The sequence below is a fragment of the Quercus suber genome, unplaced genomic scaffold (genome assembly GCF_002906115.3).
Source record: "Quercus suber isolate HL8 unplaced genomic scaffold, Cork oak 2.0 scaffold_325, whole genome shotgun sequence".
Classification (NCBI taxonomy): domain Eukaryota; kingdom Viridiplantae; phylum Streptophyta; class Magnoliopsida; order Fagales; family Fagaceae; genus Quercus; species Quercus suber.
The window spans coordinates 135,360-153,072 of record NW_027069778.1 but is presented as its reverse complement, the minus strand read 5'-3'; the positions used below and the strand labels follow the sequence as shown (position 1 = coordinate 153,072).

Sequence of the window (17,713 nt, the reverse complement as noted above, 5' to 3'; positions counted from 1 at the left end):
AGAGTAAGACCAACCATGCTTGTTTTTCACGTGGATTTCCCACATTGGCCCAAACTGTGAACATGCATGGCAATAAATGATGACAAGCACCTTTTTTTCACTGACAAAATAATCATCTATGTTCTTTCTCCTTCACTTTCACTTTTATGTCTCCGATGACATTTCACTCTAAAACAAATGATGGTTTTCCTTCCCAATATTTGCTCCTGTCTCTTCTCTTCATTCTTAAATTAGACGTAAAGAAAAGAAAAACAAAATGAATATGAACAAAAAAATTTCACATTGTAAGATAATTTTTTTTTTTCGAAAACATTGTACAAGAATCTTAATGGAACTGTTGCTAGGAAAAGTATATGATACCTTTAACGCTATGACAATTCAAAGGCCCACTTATCTTGGTGAATCATTCACCTTAAGTATAAATGAAGTATAAGGCTATGAAATGTATATATATCGGCATGTTTCATAGTGCATTGAGCATATTTGGGCATGTATATATATATGGATTAGCTAAGTCACAAATATTTCAATGATAAAGACAAACAAAGTATGCTAATACCTGAATCTCAACCCAGACATCTTTGTGGTGAGAAGGGACATGTGTCCAATTCAAAGGCATTAGTGGGCAGTAGGCGGGGCAGATGCAAAAAGTGCCCAACCACCTTATGAATGTTTGTCTGCTCTCCCCAAGCGGTTGGCCGGTTGCATTTAACGGCAACTCAATTTTCTTATCAGGTAGAAGCGTCCATATTTTTCGCATTAGCGTTTCGCCACGCTTTTTAGTCCCATTACTAGATTCGGAGGTTTCTTGACCCAACTCTTCTGCACGCACATTACTGGTTTGTTGGGTTTGTTGAACCAAATCTTCTGCATATAGTAAACCGCCATTAGGAATGAAATTTCAAAGTTCACAATTAAACAGAAGTTACTGTATATATCTCAAGTGCACACTCTTAACATAATAGTGATGTTTGTCAATCATGGCATTATTATACTTGCTTTTTAGCTTTACTTTTTCTCCCATTTGTTTTCTTTATTTACTTATTACTCAGGACAATAAGTGAATTAAGTCGTTCATATTTTCATGAATTTAAAAGAAGCAATGGGTAGCCTTGCATTGTTATGTCAAGAACATAATAAAAAGCATGTTTCAAAGCAGCTAAGTATACTGAGTTTAAAATCAGGCTAATAAGAGAAAGGGAGAATAGTATCTTTTTTTTTTTTTTTTTCCTTTTTTTTTCTTTTTCTGAGAATGCGGGAGAAAAGATTCGCTATAGTTAGTTAATAAAAATTGAAATTACTCACAAGTAATTTATAGATGCATCTATAAATTATTCAATGACGATGAAGTTTTTGACATAAACGAACAATGGTAATAATTGAGTAAAATTTCCTAACTAAAACTTCAAAATGTCCGTAGACACACATAAGTTATTTTAATATTTATTACTTTTTCATATTATTTCTAAAGTAGCCTAAGACTTCACACATAGACATCTTTTTCAGTTCTTATATGGCTACAACAACTCAAAACAATGTTATGAAATTATGGTTCTAAATTTGTCATACCGTACAAATTAAATGCATTACATGCTATCCTTAGCCCAAATTAAATGCATTACATGCTATCCTTATCCACATTTTCCACAGATGAAACTCTATTAAAGTTTCAAGTAGCTCACACAAAGCTATAATTTAAAGCCTACTTTCATTACATACAAGTGTTAGTTTAAATTACAAATTACATCATCTAAGTTTGTCATAAGTTCAATTCAGTCTTCTAATTTCTACGATCTTTTTAAGTTAATACGATAAATTTTACGTGTATTTTATGTAATGCTTTTATTCAGTTTGTCACAATCACATGGTATTATTAGGTGTCCTTCAAGAGTATTATTTTCAAAATGCAGAACTTCTAAATTTATATCATTTTCGAACACTTGACACCTAATTCTATGAAGAGAAATGGACGAAATGACCACACTTAAAAGATTGATTGAAAGCTCCATGTCATATTTATTCTCAAACGTTACATTTCAAGACATGTCAACTACCTGGAGAAGGGGGTTGGGTCTCATCATCACTTACATCCCCTAATGCTTGGTCAGTCGCAAGGGTAGCCCTTAGCTCCTCCTGCACGCTCTGTGGTGAACGTGATGATCCCCCACCAACATCAACAACCGTCAGTGGAAAGTCCCTTTGCATTCCTGCAGCCAACAACAGAAAAATTATGCATCCAGTAGTAAATATCAAACATTACATTAACAATGAACGTGTAAACTACCTGGGGGTGCTGTACCAACATCACAAGCATCCGCTCTTGCTTGCGGAGTAGTATAGGTAGCTTCCAAGTTCTCCTCATGCCTCTGTCGTGAATGTGAGGGTCCTTCGCCAACATGTACAAGCGGCAATCGACGTTTCTTCCCCATTCCTGCGTCCACAAACTTTACCACACAAAAAAAATGTTAATTATAGACAACATAAAAACTTGCATACAATGTAAGTGAAGAAGAGAAAGTAAAATAACTCATTTTACATCTAACACTATATACAAGCATATTTCCAAGTTTAAGAGCTTCTGTTAGCCAAACACCACAACAACGACAAACTGAAACCCTAACACCAAACAAACTTATATCCAAGTTGACAAGAAATGAATTTGAAATCCAATAGGTAGCAAAGTTTATAAGGAATTGAATGCATAATAAGTACAAATTATTTAGTAATAACAATATTAAGAGGAATTAACAAATTCATCAAATACTACACAAAGGCATTCCAACTAATTCATAAATGGATATATCAGTAAACGAGGACACTACTCCTCGTCGGTGTACTCATCCTCGTTGTCATCTTCATTGTCGGACTCATCGTCAATAAACTCACAATCGTATAAGTTGTGTACTTCATGAAGATCTCTTTCAGCAATAATAGAGGCATCAATTGTCATTCCCTCTACATCATCCCGAGTCCAACCGAGGTTCTCACTCACAACCTCATTAGTGCTTATATTGTACGGAACATTCTCAGAAAAACTATATATGTCATCCTCATCACGTTGGGGACCAATGCCAGCATCGAACACATCCCTAGCTTTAGTTTTAACAACAACATACCAATCCTTCTGCCTTTTATCTTCCACATAAAAAACTTGTGTAGCTTGAGATGCCAACACATATGGTTCATCCGAAATTTTATCCCTACCATGTATAAAGTGTGTAAAGTTCACCATAGGAAACCCAAATTCATCAATCCTATATCCTCTCCTATTTTGGTCATCGACCCATTTACACTTGAATAACACATGTTTGATATTGTCAGAATAGTTCAACTCGATTATATCACTTAAAACACCATAGAACGTAATGCCACCATCAGTAGTGACACTAACTCCACTATTCTGCGTTTTCCTGTTTAACTCATCATTTACACTCCTAAACTTTAAACCATTAATGACATAATGCTTGAACCGTTTTACATAAATATATGGCCATTTGGACAATGCAACAAGGGTATCACTAACTCCCTCCCTTTCCCTATCAGCAGTAGTCAACGACCTCACCTAACATATCCAAACATAATTATTCACATCAGTACAAATAATCATAGTTAGGATAATGTTACAAGTTTAAGAAGTTGAAAATGTCATACGTACATGACCCCTAAACCAACTACAAAACTTCTCCATGTGGTGCTCATATATAATGGCCTTGGAAACGTTACAATTGTGGTCTTTTCGGAGTTCATCCTCTATTAATCTTTTGTGCATCCTGTGCATGCAATTGTATTAGGGTTAATAGACCTAACGTACATTGAATTGACGTACAATCATATTTGTATACGTAGTACTTACTCACGAAAGTGGTTGATGTTTTCGGAATTGAATAGAATGTAGCGATGGGCTTGGGTCCGCTCTCTATTGTTTAGTGCCACGATCGAAAGCACCCCTGTTGAGTCCTCAATCAACCTAGGTCGATTGAATATAGTTTCAACTCTTTCCATATACCGTGAACAAAATGTTAAGCACTCTTCGACTATGTATCCTTCAGCAATAGACCCTTCTAGAGCAGCTCTATTTCGTACGTAAGACTTAAGGCGTGAGAGGTACCTATAGAGGAATGATAAGATTAATGATTGGCAATAGTAATTGAAACGTGCACATAAAGCTCATAGTTGAGCAATAATATTACACACGTCTTACCTCTCAATGGGATACATCCAACGATAGTGCACTGGACCACCAATCTTGGTTTCAGCAGCTAAGTGCATGACCAAATGTACCATCACTGTAAAAAAGGATGGCGGAAATATCTTTTCCAATTCACATAATGTAACTGCAATATCTGCCTCAACAGTTGCAATATCTGAAACCTTAAGTGTTTTGGAACAAATTTCTCTAAAGAAGTAAGCTAACTTTATCAAAGGCCTAGTAACATGAGAGGGCAAAGACCTGCGTAAGGCTATGGGAAAAAGTTGCTGCATCAAGATGTGATTATCATGACTCTTCAAACTAGAAATCTTGCGTTCTTTCATGTTCACTCGACGTGAGATATTGGAAGCGTACCCATCAGGCACTGTTACGTCCTTCAAAACTTGCAAGAAACCATCTTTCTCCGATGAAGTCATATGAAAACAAACGGGCGGTATGGTATACTTATCAGCACTTTTTCGTTGTAGGTGGAGTTCACTCCTTATCCCCATGTCCGCCAAGTCAAGGCACGCCTTGTAATTATCCTTTGTTTGGTCTTTTAAGTTCAGCACTGTGCTGAGTATATTATCCATCACATTCTTCTCTATATGCATCACATCAAGATTGTGTCGCAACTTGTGATCCTCCCAATAAGGCAAGGTGAAAAAGATGCTCCTCTTCCTCCAACCACTCTCGTATACCTCCCCTCTCTTTCTTTTATTGTAAGTAAGTTGACATTTCCTTCCCAGACAACGTCCAAGTAAATGTTCAATTTCCAGAATAATGGATGACGCGACCGGTGGTTCAGGAGCCGATCGTGTATCATTAGATCCATCAAATAACATACCTTCTTTCTGGAAATCGTGGTCAACATCCAACCACCGGCTATGTTCCATGTAACAGAATTTGCGGCCATTTTTCAAATATCGAGAATCAGTCTCCACAACACAAGAAGGACAAGCCAACCCACCTTTGGTACTCCAACCTGACAAATTTGCGTATGTAGGAAAATCATTTACGGTCCACATCAATGCTACACGCAATTGGAATATTTCTTTTGAAGATGCATCGTACGCTTGTACTCCAACATCCCATAACTCCCTTAGTTCGTCTACTAACGGTTGCAAGTACACATCTATAGCAATCCCTGGCGAGGTAGGACCAGGAATAACTAATGATAGAATCAAAGATGACTATTTCATACACAGCCAAGGGGGGAGATTGTAGGGGACCAACATGACAGGCCACGTACTGTGACTAGAACTCATAATTCTGAAAGGGTTGAAACCATCCGCAACTAATCCAAGTTTGACATTACAAGGGTCAGACGAGAACTCTAAACACTTACTGTCAAACGTTTTCCATGCATCTGAGTCAGCAGGATGTCACATAACCCCATCATCAGTACGACCATTAACATGCCATTTCATAGAAGTAGCCAGATTAGGTGAAAGAAATAATCGCTGCAATCTTGGCTTTAAAGGGAACCACCGTAAGATCTTTGCAGCTTTCTTCTTCCCCTTACTAGATGAAGCATTTTTACTAGTAACAGATGTCTCATTTGTTTTCCACATTGATTCTTTACAACAAGGACACGAGTCGAGGTTAACATTTTCCTTCCAAAACAGCATACAGTCATTGGGACAAGCATGGATCTTCTCATAACCCAAACCCAAATCCCGGACTATCTTCTTAGCCTCATAATGGTCCTTTGGCAACTTAGCATCTGAAGGAAGCATATCCATCAGGACTTGAAGCAACATAGTAAATGACTTGTTCGTCCAACCACACAAAGTCTTCAACTGGAACAACACAACAATGGCTGAAAAAATGCTAAATTTCATACAACCTTCATATAAAGGTTTGTCTACATCATCTATCAGCTTGTAAAACTTCTTTGCCTCATCATTCGGACCTTCAGCCGGATGTTGCGTAGTTGGACCTTCTTCCATTGGTTCGGGTGGCATTTCATGCGGGGGGCACAAATCGTGCAACATCCCACGAAAATCGCCATATAGATTTTCGGAATCTTGCACTTGAGAGCTCCCACAGTCGGTAGCCGTTGTAGCAGCCGCCGATTCCCCATGAAATTTCCAAATTTTGTAATTGTTCATCATCCCCGAAGCCCAACAATGGTCACGTACCACATTTATTGGTTGTAAAATCAAATTTACACATTTCATACAAGGACATAACATCTTCCCATTGCGCGCGGATAGAGAGGCAAATTCCACGAATTGGGTTACACCTTGAAAATATTCCCTTAAACCCCTCTTCTTGTCCATCCAACTTTTATCCATTGCGATAAAATATGTACGGAATTTGACCTACACCAAGATTTGTTAATACAAAGGTAATAATTATTATAATTACATTCATTTGTCATTTGTTAAGAACATACTACCCAAGTATGGTTAAATTTTCTTAGAACGTATAACACTTGTCCTACACCCGTCCTGCACCTAAACTTGGCTTGAGTTTGACTTGTTTGTTTAACAAACAAACATAAACAAGACTTTTCCTTTGTTGAGCTCAAGTTATTATTAGACAATTTGGTTAATTAACAACTTTAAACAAATAGTGTCTTCCTAAAAAACTTATTGTTTATAGCTTGTGGGAAGGGGAGCACTTTGAAAAATGCTTTTACGAAAATTAATTAAAATTTTATTCTTTTTGGCTTTGGTCCCCTAAAATTATGAACTCCTTAATCTTGAAATAATTTCATTTTTCTTTTAAATTTTAATATTGAGGAGGTTTAAACTTGTAATGGAGCAAAGTTGTGTCATAAATGAGAATAAAATAATAATTATTAATCATATTGAAGAGATATCTCTTATTTTCTTTATTTTTGAGAGGGAAAAGAAAAAAAACTCTTAAAGTTTTCATATTTTATCTGAAAATTTATTGTTGAGTTTTAAAAGCTATAATACTAAGAAGTTAATTATAAAAAAATTAAAAAAAAAAAAAACACGAATATTAAGTTAAGTTTAAAAAAGAAATTGAATCAATAATCTTCATATGGTGCTAGTTTACTTCTTTATCAAAAGCATGATACTTTTTACTAAATCCTTTTTAAGCAAATACATACATATAGCTGTATTGTTGTTATTAAAATCTCGCCCCCCATACTAAAATTCCTAGTCCACATGTATATAAGGGCTGGAAAATGTCTAGAGTTTATAAATAGGATAAAAAGGCTTGCTTGCAACAATGTATATTTTTTTTTATAGCACGTATATAGTAATCTTTCAAATTTTGATAACTAATATATGTAAATTCATATCACTTTAAAATTTAGGGTAGGATATATATGGTGTTCATACACAACATACGAAGTTAATGGAATGCTTTATATATCACAAAGAACTATAACTTACATGATTACATTTCTAAAATCTATAAGTTAACGTCCCTTATATAACAATGGTAAGAACATGTGTTAATCTAAAAATATATAATTGCAAATGCAATCCATACTTATGCTCAAAGAAGGACTGGACTTATTTCTAACCACGAAAAAAAAAATTGTTGAATTTCTATTTAGTATTGGAATATAAAGAGTAAACTACAATCTATACTCCTAAAATTTATGAGTCTTTAGATTTTATATTATGAAGTTTCACAATTTGTATTTTATTCCTTGAAATTATAATTTGTTTGCATTAACAGTCTATCCATTCATATTTTTCATTAAGTGCTACATGAGCTTACCAAGCATGTTTAATCCGCCCAATAAAAATGAGGTCACATCATTTTTGGAGCCTAAAATCTTTAAATAATTAAAAGAAAAATGATGTGCTATGATGAAAATGGTGTAACATTATTTTATTAAATGAATTAAACATGTGTGCCAACCTTATGTGACATTTAACGTAAAATAATGGTTGGAGGGGTTGTTAATACAAATGGAATACAGCTTTATGGAAGTAAAATTCAAATTCTAAAACTTTAATATGTAAAATCCAAATATCCAAAAACTAATGGAGTATAATTTGCACTTTAACTAAATATAAATATACCAAGATAATTAAGAATCCAAATTTCCATTTTAAAAAGAAAATAACCCAAACAAGCTATCAAGATAAATAGCTAAACAATTATCTTTGAATTAAAGGCTTTAATTGTTATAATTCCAATTAAGGGTATGTTTGGGATTTCCTTAAGAAGTAAGGGTTAAGAATTCGTTTTGCTCGCCTATGTTAAGGGAGACTTTTTTTTTTTTTATAGAAATGTTAAGGGAGACTTAAAAAGCTTTGAACGAGCTCTTTAGTAAGATTTGGTACTCAGTTTGACAAGTTTGCAAAAGATTTTTGTCCCACTTGAAGTTGAAAAGTAAGCTAAGAATTTTTACTCCTACAAGTTGACTTGATTAACAGTCATTCAACCCGAAATGACTACATTCATACAAATTTGATATGGATACCAATACCATTTCATATGGTATAGACATTATCTGGACAATAGAAGGAGAAACTGTACATTTTAGAGACTTAAAAGAATTAACAAGAAAGCACACCTTTTGTAACACAAAAGGTTGATGCAGCTCAAGTTCTAAAGTCTATAATGCCCCAATCTGCAATGAAATACTGATAAGTACAAAGCAAGAGTGAGAATTATCAATTTATAATTAGTTATTTCAATTTAGCATTGCATTTACCTTTACATGCTCATTCTCTAGAATGTTTTTCCCACGTATGTGCAAAACAGACCCTACTGACTCATAATCTGCAGCCTGAAAGAATATGAGAGGGGAAGAAAAGCATTTTATCCAAAATCATCTCAAGCAATTTACTAATTCGAAAATAAAGTAGCCATAAGTTGTGCCTTCTAATCTCAATGTCGAAATTCAAGTGCCATGCACAAAAAGAACGAAATTAATCTATAAGTGGGCAAACATTGGCGTCTTAAGATACAAGAATAACAAAAAAATTATTAAAAATGAAATATCAAATTACGGTTGCAAACATCATGTATGAGACATTACACAAGCTTAGCACATTGGCTTTCAAAATAAGAAAAAAGACTCTTAGTGAGACAATTTTGCATTAATATAATTAAATACTTCTTTTCCTATTTGTGTGTATCAGAGAGTACATGGGTTTTTGTACTCATTAAATCTTTGTAACAAAATACAGCTGTTTGTTATCATCATATTTAGATACAGTATTAAATCAATATACAAATTTTAAGAAATTTCCATCCATGATAATGTAGTGTATGACAGAAGCTTTTTTACATCACATCCCAAGTTTCCCACTGGTATGATTGCAGTAGTGCCAACATCAGACATAGATTATGATGGTTTAAAGTTTACTATGACTAGATTCATACAAGTAAATGTCATTTTGATCTAACATAAAGTCCAATTCCAATTTAATGAGACCATTAAATTAATATGGAATTCATATTTTTTGCTAATATCTAAAATCACGCTGTTTTTTATGGTTATAGGGGTGCACATATGCAAATCCACCATACATAGATGACCCAATAAAAGAGGCACCAGATCTAGCTTACCTTGTCGAGAACCAACTTGACTATTGGCTCTTTGAGCTGAAGTTCTGCTGTCTGAAGGTCTTTCAGCAACCCTGAAATGAATATGTGCACATAAGAACCATACCAGAACAACAAGAAGTTAAAAATAAAAAGACATAAATAACTGCAGAAACTGAAAGTACCATCATAATGCATTAACATTCAAATTTATTTCATTTATAATGAAGCCAAGGAAGTACTAAAAAAAACATGGTTTTACTTGAGAAACACATGATTTTAAAAAGGATGCTGCCTAAAACAGTCAACCACTCATATGAAGACTGGAAAAAAATAACTTAATTGCACAAATAGGCCTTTCAACACCATCAAAATTTCTACCATTCGTCTCTCACAAAACAGTCCACAACACACAAAAGGGAGTAGCATTCCAAACCCAAAAATCCACAATATTTTGAGTAAATTTCTAAAGATAAGGATTATCAGGGGGAAAAAAACAAATGACCAGAACTAGAGACGAAAGATAAGGAATCTAAAAATAAAAAACGAAGACAAAATAGGTGCACACTCAGCACAGAAAAACAGAAACTGAAAGGCACAGTCATAGACCATTATTGCAAAATAGCAAAATAGGTAGCCACCGGAGCCTAAAAAAAAAAAGTTCAAAAAGCCTAACCACAACACCGACCCATAGATTTGAGCCTAGGCATTAATAGTAGTAATCAAACTCTCAGATTTCCAACTGTTATTTCAAGGTCATCTTATCAAGCTCAATTTATCATAATGCAAAATTGTTTCAGTTTTGTGAGTTGAAAGCTAGTGGCAATCCTATGTTCTGTGAACTTGGGATCTCATTCTCTTCTAAAGTCTCATTTGCCATAGGCCTGTACCCACATAGTTTTTATTTTTATTTTTATACAAGATAGAAATTCTACTATAGCCTAAGTTAAGTGTACATGTGTGTGAAGCTTATTCCTGAAGACTTATACCTTGCTTTTACCCCCTACACTCTACAGGTACTTTATAGTTGTGAAGTGACCATCGCAATAAAGGTGTGCAGTGGTCCAAATAGTATTACCTAATTAGACGTTTTATAAGCAATATACAAATATTTAAAATTTATCGTATCTACATATTTATTAACGGTACACTTTAAAGTTAAAAGAATATCAAATATTTAAGGTAAAATTATAAATTACATCCTTTAACTTCACACACAATTTAATTCAATCTTGTAATTTTGATTTTTGATTTTGATTTTTTAATTTCAGTCCTCTAAGTTTCTTTCTTGTCAATTCATTCCTCCCATCTACTCTGTTAAATGGGTTGCCGACTTGCGTTAAGTGCCCTTAAAAGTCATCATTTTAGTATTTTTAAAATTAAAAAAATTAAAAAATCCAAAAAATAAGAGAAAAATTAATTTCCAGAAAAATCAATAGAATTATATTTTTATTTTTATTTTTATATTCAAATTAAGGAATGAAAGAGATGAGAAAACAATTTTTTTTATTGGAATTAGAATTTTTTTCATAGTGCCCACATTTTTAAAGATCTTTTCTTATAGAATTTATTTGTTCTTAATGTGAAATTGACAAAGCTTATATTTATGGTAAGTAAAATTATTTTTTTACATAAAAAAAAGAAAAAAAAAATCCTCCATTAACAAATATTTCTATCTGAAATACAACATTTTTTTAGTAAGACTCTTACCTACATTTTAAAAGATCTTTTCCTGTAGAAATGAATTCCTATTTTGAGATTGACAAAGCTCAAACTTAAGAGGGGGAAAAACCAAACTCCTCAATTTGAAAATTCTTCTTTTTTTTTTTTCAAAATTTTTTAATAAGTATTCTAGATTTTGTTTAATTTAAAAGATTACAATACCAAAACTACGACTATTTGGGGCATCAAGCGATGCAATTTGGACGAATGGTGACAAAAGGACTTCATTGAACACGAATAAAATGTATAAGACTAAAATGAGCAAAAAGATCAAATTGAATTTTGGACAATGTTAATTTACATATTTTCGAGGCACTTCTAAGTTCTAACCACAACAATTAATAATAATAAAAATATAAATATAAATAAAAATAGAAGAAGAAGATGTAGAGAGGGAGAGAGAAGAGATGTGGGTGTCTACAAAGTCTTTCCTAGCTTTTAAGAAACTTGTGACCATTTGAAAATTAATGATTATAAACTGATGAAATTGAATTACATGTAAATGGAAGTAGTAATAATTAAGCGCACACTTTTTAATCTACCATGCAATGAAATTATTGTCAATGGAATCCAAGTAGTTTCAAAATGTACGATTTCCAAGCCCAGGTACGCTAAAGGAGAAGAATTTTCTCAACTGGTGCATAGAAGTCCATGTTCACATCTAAACAGTGAATTTACAAGTTGTCTTGCTGATCTCAGGTTTCATTTCAACTTGCTATGCACGGTATTCTTTTTTTCCCTCTTGTGATTAAAGTCATTTTTTTAAAGTCATTTTTCTCTAAATCATATGATATTAAATTATTGATAAAAATAATTACAGATTACCCACTTGTGGTTAGATCTGATTTCACTATGTTTACTTGTGATTCGAAAGTCGACACTTTACGTACTTAAGGTAAACTTTGTTAAATTTTCATAACAATAACCCTAACATTTTTATTTGTTTTATGATATGTTTTTGTATTAAAATATGTTTTTCTAACGAAAAAGTTAGAGGTGGGTTATGTCAATCTAACAAAACTTACTTTAGAGGGATAAAGTGTGGGTAAAATGCCAACTTTTGAACCATGTGTAAATAAGGTGAAATCAAGCCTAACTATAAGTGGATAATCTGTAATTGTCTCGTACTAATAGAATAAAAGTTTGGTTTTAAAAGTTGTGATTGAGCTAAGTGGATGCATGCTGACTCATAGTTAACTAGTACAACATTTACTATGAACTTAATAATTTTTTTATAATATAATATTCACTGTTAATAAGTTTTTCTAACACTATTTGTTCATATAAACTTTTCTTTAATTAAATTATCCTTACCAACTTTTGAGAATAAAAACGTGATTCATTAAACATAAAATAAGTTTTTACTTCTTCATATGATTCTATATTTAGAAGAACTTTATTTATTTATTTAATTTATGAGTTATGACATATACATAAAACTTATAATATATATATATATTAATGTAAATATGGTTTTAGATTAAGTTGTGCGTCGCAATATAATACTAATAGTACAATGAAATTTAAGAATAATCTCAATAGAATTCTAATTAAATACACAAGAGTAAAAATTAAGTCACACGAGCCTTGACAAACAAATGACAAGTACAAATTATACAAGTAAAAACTGATTTTATGTGCTGAAAACGATTGCCAAATTCCACGTTTTTAATTTAATTTTTTCTTTTCGTTTACACAATATTTTAAATTTGTAATCACTTTTTTCCATGCTTGAGTACAGTCATCCAAATGTAGGCACCAACCGATGGCTATGTTTTTCATGGACTTCCATTCCGAAATGTTTCTTTTTGGGCTTCATTTATTATTTATTTATTGTAAATATGTGCAACTAGTTCTCTTACAGACTGGGCTTAGCTAAGTCTGTTGGAGTTAGAAACTTTGCCTGCAAAAAGCTCTCCCAGCTCCTACATCATGCTACTATTCCACCAGCAGTTAACCAGGTAAGCGAAAAATCCGGACAAAATTGGGAAATGCCCTGTTTGGGCAAAAATAGCAGCTTTCTGCCCTTTTTCCCAAACTATATAGGGAAATGCCCATGTTTTGTAACTCGACAAACCGGAAATCGAGTTATATTGAAAAACTCGATTATTAAATAAGCGAGTTATGTGTGAACTTGAACTTCCGTGGCGGCAATTTGTTTTTGAAAAACTCGATAATTCGAAAACCGAGTTATATAACCGACTATGCAGCTATCGATTTATGCGCTTGTTCAACATCTGTCTATCCTGTCTCGGTGTCAGGTGTACGGTACAAGTCTTGAACATAACTCGATATTGTATTAATCGAGTTATAAATTATACTCGAAAGCCTTAGAGTCGAGTTATTCTCATATATTATTTGCCCATCCCTCCCCATTGAGAGTGTCTTGCATTTCGGCTGAACTGGTTGCACTCTACAGCTCTGCTCCACAGTTGCGTCTGGACTCAAGTAAAATTTGTATCACTTCAGGTAAAAAACTCACATCATAATTTTATCGCAATGGTATTTTTATTTGATATTGTAATGAATTTTTATTTTTTTGGTTAAATTTTTAATTTTATGGCAATGATATTTTTTTGGTTAAATAAGTACATTGGTATGATTTTGGTTGTTTGTTGTAGTAAATGTTGGTTAGAAGTGTTATGATGGCATTGAAACTGAAATGAAAATGTTTTTAGGTGGAAATGAACGTGTCATGGCAGCAAGAAAAATTGCGACACTTCTGCAAAGAGAAAGGGATTCAGGTTAGCGCATGGTCTCCACTAGGAGCCAATGGTGCTATTTGGGGTACTCTTGCTGTGATTGAAAATCCAGTCCTCAAAGAGATTGCAATCACAAAAGAGAAGAGTGTGCCACAGGTGCTATACAAGATCACTTATTCAATTTTTTGTGTCTAGAGAGTTTTATTTTATTATTATTTCTTTTTAATGAAATGTGTTCTAGATTTCAGTATATTCTAAAACATTTTAAGATTTTTTTTATTAGAGAAGTTTAGCACAAACACAGACACACACACCACATGATACATGAATAATAATATGAAAATTCTTCTAATATTAGAACACAACACCATAGAGACACAAGATACATTAAGAAGGTAGGTGAGAAATAATAAATTATGGTTAAAGGGTATGAATAATCATAGATAAAATCCTGAAAAAAGAAGTTGAGGTTAGAAGGATAGGGGATAGAATTATATTAACGAAATTTGTCTTAGGAGAAAAAGAATGGAAGAATCGATTTTAAGCAAAAATTTTGGGTGAGCATTGATGAATTGATTCAAGGGTTACCAAAGGAAGAAAATACTTTTATTGGAGCGTGCCTAAATGTTCATGTTGGAAAAGATAATGTGTGGTTTTAAAAAATTCATGGAGGCCAAGAATATGGAGTAAGGAATAAATCAAAAGGTGCTATTATAGACTTTGCAATATCGTATGATTAGATATTATAGAACACCTGACATAATTACTTTCAAAAGTGGGACAAACGCTAGTTAAATAAATTTCATCATTTTTTGAAAAGTGTGTAATAGATGCTGTAACGATTATAAGGTGATTACTAGGACGAAGTGTAATCACTTAATACCAGTTAATGGTTGGTGGTACCAGATATGCGCATTAGAAGTGTGTATGTATATATATATATATATATACTATAAACAAATAAACCCAAGGATATGTGTCTAAAGATAAAATGATAAAATAACATGAAGTGGAATTCAGATGAAGATGCGGAATGAAATGGTTAATTGTACTGAAAGAGTGGCTAAAGAGGTACTTGGAGAAACTAAAGAATGTGGTTGATCAACTAAAGAGTAAAGAGACTTGGTGGTGGAATGAGAAGGTTTAAGTATAGAAGTCTACCTGAATGTAGAAACAATACTGCTTATGAAAATTAAAAAGTGGTAAAGAGGGAAGAAAAAAAATGGTTGTCCAAGAGGCTAAATGTAAGGCTTTATATAGCAATCTAGGGAAAAATGATGGAGAAAAGAGTATTTAAAAACTTTGTAAAACAAGGAAAATAAAAAGAAGAGACTTGAATAGTGTCTGTATTAAAGATGAAGATCATAGAGTGATTAAAGAGAGATGGAAAGTTACATTGTTAAACTTTTTGATGAAAGTGATACAATTGATTTGAGTAAATTTAGTAACCCAATTAATGATAGAAATTGTAGGTTTGTTTGAAAAATTGGGATGACCAAGGTAAAGGATGCATTAAGTAGAAATACACTAAAAGATAAGATTCAAAATGAGGAAATTTTCTTAAAGATAAGTAGCACTTTACTGATGAAAAAAAAATGAGAGAAAGTTGTTTAAAATAGTCTTGTAAGAAAAGTGACAGATGCACTAGTGAGGGAAAAAGTGAGTTGATTTAAGTTAAGAGAACAGAAAATGGTAGAGGAAAACCAAAAATAACACTAACAAATTTGAGTAAAAAATGGTCCATCAATTGAGAAAGTATCAGAGAATATGTCTTCAAATCATAGTTATTAAACCCGAACCAACCCAACTGGTCAGATTGAAAACCTAGTAACCTAGCACCTAGATCGATTTGAGCGTTTAAATGGACAATTTCTGCACAATATCTAGTCAAACCCGGCGGGTTTGTGGCAACATGTGTAACCTGGATGGGTTTTTATCACCCGGATATGTTTGTGAAATTTATAAAATTACATTTATAAGTCCACTTTATTGGCTTCTTTATAGTTTAATGTGTTATAATGTGGTAATTTAAAGAGGAGAAAACGTAGAGAATTCCCAAAAAATTATATATATATATTTTTTTACTCTGCGGTTCAACTAGTACTAATCCATTGGTTGAACTAGTGACCAAGCACATAGACCAAGTCAATACCCAAGTTAGGTTTAATAACTATGCTTCAAATAGCATAAAATAACTAAAAAGAATATATGTGGCCAACCTTATCTAATATGTTAAGGATCCATAGTCGGCGACAAAAAAAATTGTAACTAAAACTTAGTTGTTATTTGTTATTGTTAAGTATATTTGATATTTATTTTATATTTTAAAAAGAAGTGTAGACCATTAAAATTTTTGAAAATATAGTCACAATTAATTGAACACCAATGATAACGAGGGATTAAGAATAATTATGACATCTTTTTAATGTAGGTGAAACTTATCATCTTTTGCCCACTTGCATGGGCTACATTTGAAAGTTCTCTTCCTTAAAAATACTTCGGTAACAACTAAAAAGTGCATGTATCATTATTTCTAGCACCTTTCTCTACCCAACAATTTAAAGGAAAAGAAAATGCAGGTTGCATTGAGGTGGATACTTGAGCAGGGAGTGTGTGTCATTGTTAAGAGCTTCAACAAGGAGAGGATGAAGGAAAACCTTCAAATATTTGATTGGGAATTATGTGATGATGAATTAGAGAAAATCAAGAAAATTCCTCAATGCAGAGCATTCAAAGGTGAACAGTTTGTTCATGAAAATGGACCATATAAGTCTTTGGAAGAATTTTGGGATGGCGAAGTATGAAACTTTATCTTCCATTAATAAAATTGTTTTTTGCAAATGAAAAAATAATTCTCTTTAAACTGCATCTGGAAAGAAAAACAGAACCTTCTATATAGATGAGAGTTAGTTAAGAATTGAGCACATGTAGCTCATTTGATATATGGCTTAATTCTTAAAGCACATGTTCAATTAACTAGCCGATTGTGTTAGGCCATGTGGGCCAATGGCATTAAAGTTAATTTCCTATAAATACATGATGTAATTCAAGGTTATAGGAATGAAGAATAAACCAATTGTTTGGTGCATCTCTCTCTTAATATCTCTCTTTCTCTATGGAGGTCTAGGTCCCCTTGAAGTGGCCTACAACTACTATTCCAATTCATCATTCTTCCTTTCCACAATTCATATTCATATTCTAGCAAGTTCTTATCATTTGGTATCAAAGCCAACTACTATCTGGAGTAATTAGGTGTAGCTTATTGAGTATGGGTTTAAATGAGTTATGGCTTTGTGGTTGGATCCTGGAGGGGGGCGACCTAAAGGTTAGATTAAAATAACTGATAGGTGAGTGGAACTGCCAAAAGAAAGGGCTACCATTAGGTTATTGTCGATAGAGTGAGCTGTTGTGGACGTTGGCTGCAAAGCGTGGTGGTATGTTATGATCTTAGTGTCCCACATTGCTTGTGTAAGCTTATATAAACATGTGTATATAAGTTCTTGGGCACATTTCCCTTGCAAGCCGATTTTCAAGAGTGAATGCTATTTAATATGATGTTATTAAAATTTCATTGTGAAAATTAGAAGTCTCATGGACCTCACCCATT

General features: G+C 33.0%; 2 protein-coding genes across 2 annotated transcripts; one reads left to right on the top strand and one right to left on the bottom strand.

Moving 5' to 3' along the window:
• Positions 1-5,574: 5,574 nt before the first annotated feature.
• Positions 5,575-6,489, bottom strand: LOC136071558 (uncharacterized). Its single transcript, XM_065783012.1, has one exon. The coding sequence runs from the start codon at positions 6,487-6,489 to the stop codon at positions 5,575-5,577; it is 915 nt and encodes a 304-aa protein (XP_065639084.1).
• A 4,149-nt stretch (positions 6,490-10,638) lies between these two features.
• On the top strand, positions 10,639-17,194 carry LOC112010474 (methylecgonone reductase). Its single transcript, XM_065783011.1, has 4 exons — positions 10,639-10,698; positions 13,258-13,365; positions 14,083-14,262; positions 16,686-17,194. The coding sequence occupies exons 1-4, from the start codon at positions 10,639-10,641 to the stop codon at positions 16,908-16,910; spliced, it is 573 nt and encodes a 190-aa protein (XP_065639083.1). The 3' UTR covers positions 16,911-17,194.
• The last annotated feature ends 519 nt before the right edge of the window (positions 17,195-17,713 follow it).

What these genes read in the sequence shown, in the direction of transcription:
- LOC136071558 (XM_065783012.1), bottom strand. Translation starts at nt 6,489, where the DNA reads ATGGATAAAAGTTGGATGGACAAGAAGAGGGGTTTAAGGGAATATTTT.
- LOC112010474 (XM_065783011.1), top strand. Translation starts at nt 10,639, where the DNA reads ATGTGTGTGAAGCTTATTCCTGAAGACTTATACCTTGCTTTTACCCCC. An exon ending in TTACCCCCTACACTCTACAG is followed by an intron (nt 10,699 to 13,257) that starts GTACTTTATAGT and finishes ATGTGCAACTAG; the next exon opens with TTCTCTTACAGACTGGGCTT. An exon ending in TTCCACCAGCAGTTAACCAG is followed by an intron (nt 13,366 to 14,082) that starts GTAAGCGAAAAA and finishes AAATGTTTTTAG; the next exon opens with GTGGAAATGAACGTGTCATG.